At 49.1% G+C, this 12,149-nt stretch overlaps 1 protein-coding gene across 1 annotated transcript in view; it reads left to right on the forward strand.

The window, feature by feature from the left end:
* Positions 1–586: 586 nt before the first annotated feature.
* Positions 587–12,149, forward strand: part of SNX9 (sorting nexin 9) — a 111,296-nt gene continuing 99,733 nt past the window's right edge. Inside the window, exon 1 of the mRNA XM_062186978.1 lies at positions 587–792. Within this exon, the coding sequence (XP_062042962.1) occupies positions 781–792 (12 nt within the window). The 5' untranslated portion in view covers positions 587–780. The remainder of the gene's footprint in view (positions 793–12,149) is intronic.

The raw sequence follows: 12,149 nt of genomic DNA on the forward strand, positions 1-12,149 counted from the left end.
GAATGTAACCCGCAGGTCCAACTCTGCAGAAAAGACGGACACTTTTCAGCGCTCTCCTCTCCATTCACCAGCACGGCCCGGTCCCCCGCCAAGCCTCTGGGTCCTGGGGCCTTTGTAAACTTATCGGGGACGGAGTAAGCCCCGAGCCCCGGCCCGGCCGGACCGCCGCCTGAGGGAAGCCGGGCGGGCGCTGGAAGCCATTGCTCCGCTCCCCGCCGAGTGTGTGTGCGGCACCCGCGGCCTCGGTCCTGGGCCCAGGCGACCCCACAGAGGCACAAAGATCCCGGGCGGGCGACTCCGGGCGTTCCTGCCGCCCCGCTCCCGCCTCCCGCACGGGGAAGCCGCGGGCCCGGCGCGCGTCTCCACCACACGCCGCGGCGCGCGGGGCGGCCATGCGGGGCGCGGGCGGGGACCCCGGCCTCGAACCCAGGGCGGCGGCGGCCGGCGGCGGCCGCCCGGGGCGGGGGCGCGGCGCGGGGGCGGCCGGAGCGCGAGGAGGCCGGGCGGCGGCCGAGGGCCCGGGGCGCGCTTCCGCCGGCCGCGCCGCGCCTCCGCCGCACAGGGCAGGCTCGGCCGGCGGGGGCGGGGGCCGCGCCGCCGGGGACTTTCAGGAACTGCGGGAGCGGGCGGCGGCCGGAGTCGCCCGGCGCCAGCGGCGGGGCCTGCGCGCCGAGAGCAGCGGCTGAGGCGGAGCCGCCGCCCTCGCCTGCCCGACTGGGGGCCGACCAGCCGCGGCGCGGGAAACAGGCCGGCCGTCCCGGGCCGGGGGATCCGGCCGCCATGGCCACCAAGGTGAGGGGCGCGCGGCGCAGGCCCCGCCGGCCGCTGGGCGCCGGGAGGGTCCGGGCCGGGGGCGCAGCGGCCTCCGTGGGGCCGGCCCGCGGCCCAGCCGCCGCCTGTGGCCGTGGGTGCCGGAGGGCCGGGCTCGTGGGGAGGCGGCCGTCGGGGACCAGGGCCGGGGCGGGTCGAGACCCCGGGAGCGTGCGGGACCCCGGGCCGCGGGCGCTGCGCAAAGTTCGCCCCTGAGCGTGGGCTGCAGGCGGGCGCGCCAGAGGGGCCTCGGCCCGGGACCTGAAGTTCCCGCAGCCCCGGAGGTCCCGGGAGGCCGCTCGGGGCGCAGGCGACCGGCGCTGCGTGGTGCCCGGCGGCTCCTCCACCTCCGTCCCTCGGCCGGACGGCGGCCCCCGGACGCCCCGGGCGGTGTGGGGACCCGAACCCCAGCCCGGCTGGACGCGGCCCGCGGGCGCTGCCCGGGAGGGGAGCCCCGGCGCTCCCACCGCCTGCACTTCGGAGTGTTTTTTCGTCGGCTTTGCTGCTTTTTCATGTTGAATGGTGTTGCCAGTCTGAGTAAAATAGCAAGAGGGAAATGAGTACGCTTTCGATTACGTGTTTGCTTGGAAAAAAAAAAAAGAAGGCCCAGGCCCGAGTTACGTGATGGAACTTTGACTCCTGCCTGGTGATGAGCCAGGAGTGGGGATTTGCTGCCTCTACGGTCTGGTTTGTGAGATGAGCAGGCACCCTTTGCCACCTGAGTCTGCACAAGCCGCGTCCCCCCTCCCCGCTTTCCTGGGCGCATTCGGGAGTTCCTTGGTGTGGACATCTGATGTGGTCACGGGGAGAGCCGGGGCGCAGCCAGAGGACGGGGGCTTCCACCCCGAGCTGGTGTGGGCCGAGGGTTTCCTTCCGCGTGGGTTTTGTGATGGCACTTCGTTAAACAGCACCCTTTTCCACGTGTATTTTTGGAGCTCCCGAAGCCCCTTTTGGGTGGGTGAACACCTTCCATTTTTGTTATTGGTGGTGGTGGTTTTTAGGTAAGAGGGATAATTTCAGGAAGTGATAGGGAGTTTGAAATCCCTTTGAAAGATCAGAATTGTCCGATTGCCTTTCCAACCTGTTGATAAACGTGCTCAGAATCCACCCAGGACGGGCCTGGGAAATCATTACCTTCTTGTTAATATCTGATTGACTGTGCTGGTTTCCTTAGACGTGATAGAACTTGCCACCTTTTTGACATGTACTGATTTTGTGTTGACCTTCTTAAAATAAAATTTAAGCCCAGAACTAAGGAAATTTGAATCTGAAGTTTGTCGCCAAGCGTTTCAGAAATTACCAGTGACACATCCTGTTACACACTCACTGTCTTGCCAGTTTCAAAGCAGCTTGTGACTGGTACAGCTTAGGAACTGATGCGGGTACACACGATGAAAATTTTCTTTGGTAACTAGGCCTGAACTTGATTTTTTTTTTTTTCCATAAAATTGGAAAGGACAGTGTTTTTTTTTTATTATTACTTTAAAGATTGGTTTTATATATATGAAAGGCAGAGCTACAGAAAGGCAGAGAGAGAGAAAGATCTTCCATCCACTGGTTCACTCTTCAGCCAGAGCTGAGCTGATCCAAAGCCAGGAGCTTCTTCTGGGTCTCCCACGTGGGTGCAGGGGCCCAAGGAGTTGGGCCATCTTCTACTGCTTCCCCGGGCCACAGCAGAGAGTTGGATTGGAAATGGAGCAGCTGGGACCCGAACGGACGTCCACATGGGATGCCGGTGCTGCAGTCTGGGGCTTTAACCCACTGCGCCACAGCGCCGGCCCCAGGCCAGTGGTGCTTTGCTCACTCAACACAAGCCCTAGAGCATGTGTAAGCACTTTCTACTTTGTTATCTGCCCTACTCTGAAGGCGAATTCCGGTCTTTCTGGAATTCAGTTTTCTAAGCCCGGTTCCACAAGGCCCCCATTTCCATGTTTACATTGGGACAAACTTGCCATTTTAAGAGAAAGAAAAGCAAGGCAGCCCTCAGGAAAGAGGCCCCTTCCTTAGTTTCTAGTTTTCCTAATTCCTGGTGGTTCTCGGGTCCAACCAGAGCCTCATTTTTCATTGTCCACAGAAGCAGGTTGTCACTGTAGTGTCCACAATACACACCCTTCCCACTTCCCCCTCTCTAATTGGGTAGGTGGGGAGCGTGTACTCAGTAAGCAGTACCCACTAACCTCTGAAGAAGTTTTAGATGCCACCCACCTGCATGCTGTCACTATGCAATGATGAGAATGAACTCAGTATTTGAGTAACTGATGGTGTTGCGTTTCCTTTTGAACTTACCAGAGAAGGGCTCTAGTTCTCTTCAGAGATAATTTTTGTATGTATTGTTCTTACGTGTTTCTTTGAAGGTGCAATTTTTCTGGACTATCTTGATTTTTAAAAATTCCATTGGTATAATCACAATAGAAGAAAAATAGAAGTCATCTTTTAGGAGGACTTCCATTGGGCTGAAGAGTTAATCAGTACCTGCACACTTTAAAGGGATGATTGGGGTTTTTTTGAACCTCTACCAGCGGAATGCTGGATTTACCATTTTGAGTCCAGTCATATCTCATTTAACAGATATCATGAAAAGCTAATGTGTTTTTGTCTTAACCTCTACAGGAAACCCCTAAAGGTTATATTTTCACATAGACCTATGGTAAATTTGAGTAAGTTTTATGGGTATACTTCAAAAAGTGTGGGAAACGGAATTAAAAGATACTGAAATCCATGCATAGTTTTTTTCATAGTATGCATTTTCCATGAACCCCTCTATGTGTGAATTTCTACATTTTTAATTGTTTTCCTTGAACATTTTGTCATATACTTGTAGTTAAAGCATCAAAAGAAATTAAGATATTTTTCTCATATCTGTCAAAAGGTACATGAAGAAAACAGTTAATGGAAGTTGAGCTGTGTCTGTATAACTTAGTTGTAGTTTCTATGCCAAAGTTAACCTTGGTTTCTTTTTTTTTTTTTTAAGTTTATTTTATTTATTTGAAAGAGTTACAGAGAGAGGTAGAGAAAGAAAGAGAGGTCTTCCATCCGCTGGTTCACTCCCCAGATGGCTGCAAGGGCTCCTGGCTGTGTCAATCCGAAGCCAGGAGCCAGGAGCTTCTTCTGGGTCTCCCACATGGGTGCAGGGGCCCGAGGACTTGGGCCATATTCTGCTGCTATCCCAGGCCATAGCAGAGAGCTGGATCAGAAGAGAAACAGCCGGGACTTGAACCGGTGCCCATCTGGGATGCCGGTGTTTCAGGCCAGGGCGTTAACCTGCTGTGCCACAGTACCAGCCCCTGACCTTGGTTTCTAATTTGGATCCTTTTGTGCTTACCCATTCACTTTTAGGAGTGATCATTATAATAAGATTCTAGGAATTCCTAGTGCTTTTTTTTAAACTTTTCTTTCCAGCTTCAGTATCTGAGGTTATATGCATGTGTTGTACATCTTGTCTGTTGAATGAAGCTCGTGTGAAATGTTGAAAACACTGGTAGGAAGTGAGTGAGTTGCTGAGGACTGTTCTGGGGTACAGGTTAGTGAGCACCTTTTAGAAAGGGCATGCCTGGTGTCTCCTGAGCAAAAACTTCTTTATTTGAAAAAAAAGAAAATGGGAATAATGGAAGAGTCTAATCCTAAAGAGTCTTAAAGGTTAAAGTTGAGGGGCCAGCATTGTGGTGTAGCGGGTTACCAGCTCCCTTCTAACGTGCCTGGGAAAGCAGCAAAAGATGGTGTAAGTGCTTGGGCTCCAGCATACATGTGAGAGACTTGGATGAAGCTCCTGGCTCCTGGCTTCGCTCTGGCCCAGCCCTGGCTGTTGGGGCCATTTGGGGAGTGAACCAGCAAATGGATGATCTCTGTCTCTCCGTCTAAATAAAGTAAATCTTAAATAAGAATGTAAGTTGATTTTTAGTCTCTTAAAACACTATGGAAAATGCTGACTATTCAGTTTTGTGTATCTAGTATTTTTAAGTGTCTCAAGTAAAACATACAGTATTTGTACAGCCGAAGAAAAATTCTGTGATGATAGAAAGGTGAAACAGTTTCCTATTAGAGGAGGGCTAGGGGCCAGCTTTGTGGCACAGAAGAAGCTGCTGTGAGGATGCTGGCATCCCATATCAAGTGCTGCTCCGATGGTTTGAGTCCCGGCTGCTGCATTTCCCATCCGGCTCCCTGCTAATGCACCTGGGAAGGCAGTGGGTGACGGCTTGGGCCCCTGCCACCCATGGTAGGGGTCCCTGATGGAGTTCTGGGCTTCTGGCTTCAGCCTGGCCCAGCCCCAGTCATTTGGGGAGCAAATGGAAGATTTTCTTTTTAAGATTAATTTATTTTAAAGACAGAATTACAGGGGCCGGAGCTGTGGAGTAGCGGGTAAAGCAGCCAGCCGTCTGCTGTTCTGGCATCCCATATGGGCGCCAGTTCGAGTGCTGGCTGCTCCACTTCTGATACAGCTCTCTGCTGTGGCCTGGGAAAGTAGTAGAAGATGGCACAAGTTCTTGGGCCCCTGCACCCAAGAAGTTCCTGGCTCCTGGCTTCAGATCGGAGCAGCTCTGGCCATCGCAGCCAATTGGGAAGTGAACTAGCGGATGGAAGACCTACCTCTCTTCTCTTTGTATAACTTTGACTTTCAAATAAATAAATAAACCTTTAAAAAAAGAGAGAGAGAGAGAGAGAGAGGTAGAGACGGGGGTGGGGTGGGGTGGGCTTCGATCTGCTGGTTCATGCTCCAAATGGCTGCAATGGCCAGAGCTGGGCCAGTCTGAAGGCAGAAGCCCAGAGCTTCTGGATCCCCCACACAGGTGCAAGGGCCCAAGGACTTGGGCCATCTTCCACTGCTTTCCCAGGACGTCAGCAGGGAGCTGGATCAGAAGTGGAGCAGCCGGGACTTGAACTGGTGTCCATGTGGGATACTGGCCCTGCAGACCGGAGCTTCAGACCACTGTGCCACACAGCACTGGCCCTCTGGAAGATTCTTTTTCTTTGTCTCTCCCTCTCTGTCTCTCTTACTTTGCCTTTCAAATAAATAAATCTTTAAAAAAAGAATAGATTAGGAGGCATGAAAATTTTGTAGTGTTTTCTGCTATGCTCTTTTTATGTTGACCATCCGAAAATTAGCATTTTCCTTTGGTTGCCGGCATGTTAACACTTTGTAGCTTTGCATATGCTGTTCTTTCTTTCCTGGAATGCTGTTCCCTGTCTTCTTGTGCCAGGAGCCTTCTTGTAGCTGTGAGGTCTTAGCTCAAAGCATCACTCCTCAGAAAAGCCATTTCTCGTCTCCCTGGCGCCTGTTCAGGGTCACATCATTTGTCCCAGCTTCCCAGCTGCCTTTGTTCTGTAACCAGCTCTGTCTCTTTTAGGATGCTGTCAGCCCCAGGAGGCCGGGGCAGTGTTTGTTCGCCTTGGTAGCTCAGTGACCAGGGAGGAAGAGCAAAAAGATATTGCAGGAAGATAAGCAACTCACTTATTCCCAGATAAAGAAAATTCCTACTCTTCTGATGTATGCTTTAATTCCTGTGGTTGTATATTTTAATAAAAGTATTTTTTTTTTTTTTTTTTTTTTTTTTTTATTTTTTGACAGGCAGAGTGGACAGTGAGAGAGAGACAGAGAGAAAGGTCTTCCTTTTGCCGTTGGTTCACTCTCCAATGGCCGCCGCGGTAGCGCGCTGCGGCCGGCGCACCGCGCTGATCCGATGGCAGGAGCCAGGTGCTTCTCCTGGTCTCCCATGGGGTGCATAGTATACATGCACACTGCAAACTTTAGATCTGCAACTTCAGTTTTAGCATTTTTTAAAAAAAGATTTATATATTATTTAAAAGGTAGAGAGAGAGTAAGGGAAAGACAGAGGGATCTTCTATCTGCTGGTTCACTCCCCAAATGGCTGCAATGGCCAGGGCTGGGCCAGGCTGAAGCCAGGAGCTTCATCTGAGTCTCCCATGTGGGTACAGAGGCCCAAGGATGTAGGCCATCTTCCGCTACTCTACCAGGCACATTAACAGGAAGTGGAGCATCCAGGACTCCGACTCCAGCCAACAGACCGGCAGCACTCCTGGGCACCTGCTGTCCCACAACACCAGCACCTCTGTTTATCTTTTTGTTAATAATTTCTGACTTGATTGCCTTGTGATCAGGGAACCTGGTTAATAACTGGTATTGTACCTGGAACTCCATGGAGATTGACCTTATACCTAGCACACAGCCACCTTTAATAAGTGTTATACCTGTGCACCAAGGAATGATGTGTGTGTTCTGTATATGAGGGGGTCTTAACGTTCATGGAAGATATGTGTCATGAAAAAACTGTGTGTGGATATCCAAAAATTTTTGCATCAAAATAAACTTACCTTATAATTCAGTTTCCCTTAAACCTTTTTAAATATCCTCAATTTCCATTAAATTGGGTATATTAGATAAGCTGTTCCTACCTATAACCTTACTGCTTTCTTTTGTTTGATCTGTTGTATGTAGCTAATCTTTACTTGATGAAGACGTTAAAGACGGTGGTTTAAAAAAAAATTTCTCTAAGCTTAGAATTAGTATCACCTTTCAAGTGAATTAAAGTTTTTGTCATTATGAGGTGACCCTCTTTATCTATGGTAATGTACTTTTTTCCTAAAAGACTATTTTGTCTAGTGTGATTTCTCTAGCTTGCTTTTGGTAGATACAAATATCTGCCCGGTATATAGAAGTCTATTGCTGAATTTTGCCTTTTGATCCAACCTGGCAGACTTTGTGGCTAGAGAGTTTTGTCTGCCAGTGCTTTTTTATTGATACATTTGCATTTCTTTCCGTCATTTTACAGATTGTTTGAGGCCTTTCCCCCAATTTTCTGGGAGGTCTGTGCTAAAGGTGTCTTTTGCCACTGGTTATCATAAGTTAAATTTCTAAGTTAAAATTTGAAATTACCTAATATCATTGCCCTTTTCCTAAATTATAGAGAGACCTAAAGATCTCATCTGCCCCAGTATAATCAGTTACTGCCTGGAGTTTTCCAGTACACACTGATATTTTGAGCATTTACTGATCATGTTTGTTTAGATTTAATCATTTTTATTTACCATGTCTTTGCTTACCGTTTTTTCTTATATTTCAGTCCTTTCTTGGGACAGTTTTCCTTCTACTTACAGGTGATTAAGGAAGGCTTGTTGTTAAATCTTTTAGGAACACATATTCTGCCCCTGCTCTTGAAGACAGTTTGCTGTCTGCCAGGCTGCAGGGTGATTGCAGCTTCCCCGGCCAAGGAAGGGATTTGCCTGCGTGCTAGGGAGCCAGCCATGGAACTCTCCTCTGTAGGGCGTCCAGCTCCCCTCTCTGCTTGTTGTTAAGACCTTCTCTGTGTCTGTGTGTTGCAGTTTCTCTGTTGAATGTGCTTGTGTGGATTTTCTTTAGGCAGCTTGGGTTTTGCTGGGTGTCTTACATCTGGGGAGAATGGTTGGGAGTGCCGGCACAGAGCAGTTCCACAGAGCTCCTGGGGCCGTGGGAACGCTCCACATCTGTGAAGGCCCAACTGGAGGCCACCTGGAAGGCTAACAAGAACGTGAAATGGGGTTAGTATGACTGAGGAACTGTGCTTTTAAGTAGCCACAAATGGCTAATGGCTATTGTGTGGGAGAGTGCTGTTCTAGAAAGTTCTCCCCTAACTATTATTTCCTGATAGTTGCCTCTTCCCCATTCTCTTATTTATTTATTTAAAGGTCTGTTTGTCTTTGTCTCTCTCTCTTTTTAAAAATTTATTTATTTGAAGGGCAGAGTTACCCAGAGGCAGAGAGAGGGAGAGAGGGAGAGGTCTTCCGTCGGCTGGTTCACTCCCCAAATGGCTGCAGTGGTTAGAACTGAGCTGCTCAGGAGCTAGGAGCCAGGAGCAGCTTCTAGGTCTCCCTCGTGGGTGCAGGGGCCCAAGGACTTGTGCCATCCTCCACTGCTTTCCCAGGATAGCAGAGAGCTGGATCAGAAGAGGAGCAGCCGGGACAAGAACTGGCGCCCTTTTGGGATGCTGGTGCCCCAGGCAGAGGCTTAGGCCACTACACCACAGCACTGGCCCCTATTTATTTTTTAGAGATTTATTTTGAAAGATATATATAGAGAGAGGGAGAGACAGAAAGAGAGGCAGAGGCAGAGGCAGGGAGAGAATCTTCCATCTGCTGGTTCACTCTCCAAATGGCCCTGCTTTCCCGGGTGCATAGGCTGCATAGGAAGTGGAGCAGCTGGGACGCCGACCCCGACCAGCGGACTGGCAGCACTGGCTGCACTCCCAGACGCCTGCTGTGCCACACCACCAGGTGCTGAAGCCTGGTGCCTGAAATTCCATCCCAGCCTCCCACATGGGCGCAGGGGCCCAAGCTCTGGGACCATCCTCTGCTGCTTTCCCAGGCACACTAGCAGGGAGCTGGGTAGAAAGCAGAGCAGCTGGGACTTGAACAGGATGCCTGTTGCACACTTATCTGGGCTCCTCCTGGAGTCTCCGCTTGTGGGGATCTTTATCTCTGTCCTCCCCAGCCCCCAACAGTCCCCGAGCTCAGGTCTCCAGCACTGGACGGGGGGACTCCTGGGGTGAGATCCTGCTTGGGCACGTCTTCCTGTCCCAGGATTTCTGCTTTTGCTTCCTTCCTGACCTCTTCCTTTTGTGCCGACTCAGCGGTGTATTCTACAGAATGTTGAGTGTGTGTGTGTGCGCCTGTGTGTCTTTTGTTCAGTGCTGAGTTGTTGCAGCCTGTGGGGGCTCAGGTCCTAGCCTGCCAGACTTGCTGGGAGTGAAGGGGTGGGCACAAGGTGGGCACGTCTTTGGGGGGCAGAGTTGTGAGGCGTTTTGATTGAAACCAAACCTTCAGTCAAGCTGTCACATTGCAAACTGGGCATTTCAGGACTTTCCAATTGGTATTTCTTTTTCTCTTGATTCTTAAAAACATAATGACTTTCATTCTCCTTAATCATTTGTAGGCCTTGTAAGTACAGTATTTAAGGATCCTCTTCTGACTCAATTTTTCTAAGCTATTTTTGGTATCTGAAAATGGAGTCAGGAAGTCGTATCGAGAGGTGGTGCTCTAAAAGGGATTGGTGGTGGTTCACTAACTCAGCTGTGTAACCTCAGCAAGTTAAAGAGGGGGAGAAGCAGCTTGATTCTGGGGACGTTGCCCATTTTCATTCAGGACGGTCATTGACCCTGCAGTGAGCTCCGTGCGGGGACCTGTGCTCCGTGTCGGGGTGTCACCGCGAAGGCTGTCCTGCCTCAGGGAGCATCTCGGCGGGATTGCACAGTGGCCCTGTGGAGGGCAGGCTTTCAAAGGGGCTGAGTCTTGAAATGGCTGGTTTTGTTTGTTTGTTTAATGCACAGACTAAGTTTTAACCCTTATGCTCAGACATCAGCAGCTTTACATACATGTACAGAGTTGATCTTGGTGGCATGCAAGTCCCGACTTGCTGGTTGGTTTCCTGGCGCTCAGTTCTGCGGACATTTCAGCACTCTGTGTGCCTTTAAGGATCTGGATTCTCCTAGGAGAGCGGACATGGACATATCAGTGCCCGTGTCAAAGCTGTCTAAAATGCGCCAAGCGTGCATGTCCGCAGAGAAGGGCTTGGAGGCGGGGATGTGTGTGGGTGGAGCTTATCCGTCCGTGGTGGCTGTACTTGGGAACGTGTTTCTTTAGCTTGTTTTGTAGCCTCAAGATTGTGAGTAGTGCATATTTCTTTGCTTCTGTAATAAGGAATAAAAGGTCATTTTGTAAAATTTAAAAACTTGGTATCTTTAAGTAGCAAACTCACAAATTTTATTCTCTGTTAACTTGTTTTGAGTTATAAGATGAAAAAAAGATTTTAAATTAATACTTTAAATAGTAAGTGGCGCTTCAATAGATAAATGCTAATGATTGACAATTACAAATATTTTGTAAACTATAAAAGTTTTTTTAAGCAATGTTTATTTTATTTTCATGTGCTTGAAAGACAGGATGGCAGACAGACAAAAGAGGGATCTCCTATCCACCAGCTTACTCCCCAGATGCCCACATCGGCCAGAGCTGAGCCAGGCATAATCCAAGAGTCTGGTCCCATCCACGTCTCCTACATAAGTACCAGGGGCCCACGATGAGCCGTCTTCTTGCTGCCTTCCCAGGATGTATTAGCAAGAAGCTGGATCAGAAGCTGAATAGCTGGGACTTGAACTAAGGCACTCTGATACAGGACACAGGTGTCCCGCTGTATAACTCCTGCCCCTAAAATTTACTTTTCTAAGTACCGTATTTTCTTTTTTTTTAAAAAACTTTTATTTAATGAATATAAATTTCCAGTGTACAGCTTATGGATCACAATGGCTTCCCCCTCCCATAACTTCCCTCCCACCCGCAACCCTCCCCTCTCCCGCTCCCTCTCCCCTTCCATTCACATCAAGATTCATTTTCAATTCTCTTTATATACAGAACATCAATTTAGTATACATTAAGTAAAGATTTCAACAGTTTGCACCCACATAGAAACACAAAGTGAAACATTAAGTACCGTATTTTCTAACTCTTCCAGAGGAGAAAAAAGTTTAACTTCTAAGAAATAACTAAATATTTGCTGAACAACCCAGTACTGAACCGAAAGGTCTTTAAAAAATGCTGCTTTAGGAATAAATTTGTGATGTCAGCTGTCACAGGTTGCCTCTCCCTCGGAAGAGGCAGCGTGGCTGGTCCCTCCTGGGTTGGGACCAGTTTCCACCGGCTGTGTGCTCCCCACACCTTCCTGAGATTGTGGTCTTCGGAGAGGCGGGAGTTGAGCAGCAGGCTCCTACAGCCGTGTTGTTGATGCCCGAGATGGACTCCACCCTCGATTGCCATTGGCAGTAAAGGAAGCATATTCAGTGTCATGGTAACTGGCACCCCCGTCCCCTTGCCCCAACCCCGAACATCAGTCGCTTCTAGGCTGCTGAGCTCTGTGGTTAGAATAGATTGATCATCGTGTAAATGAGATGATACCAAAAAACACAGAGAATTTACAGATTCTGATAGCATTTAAAGCCGTTTCTGCTCTAGTTTCCCTCCTGTATGGATAAGGTCCAGAAGCAAAGTTCTCAGCCTTAAAGACCCAGCCCTGGATAAGCAGAGACATCTCTGTCAGTAGTGTGTATTGTAAGATTGATAGGTGGTGGTTTTCTAAAATATTAATATTATAAATATATTAATACAGTAATATAAATATATTAGTTATTATATATTATATTAATATTATGAACACACTAATATATTAATAATATATAAGTATGTATTTTATATAAATATTTTTTGTAAACTCCTCTCTTGTCTGTTTCTTTAGGAATCTGTACTGTAAAGAAAGATTATCCCCATGGTGATAAGCTTCTGTCTGAGAGAGAAACGGGACT

Source organism: Lepus europaeus, chromosome 3 (genome assembly GCF_033115175.1).
Source record: "Lepus europaeus isolate LE1 chromosome 3, mLepTim1.pri, whole genome shotgun sequence".
Classification (NCBI taxonomy): Eukaryota; Metazoa; Chordata; class Mammalia; order Lagomorpha; family Leporidae; genus Lepus; species Lepus europaeus.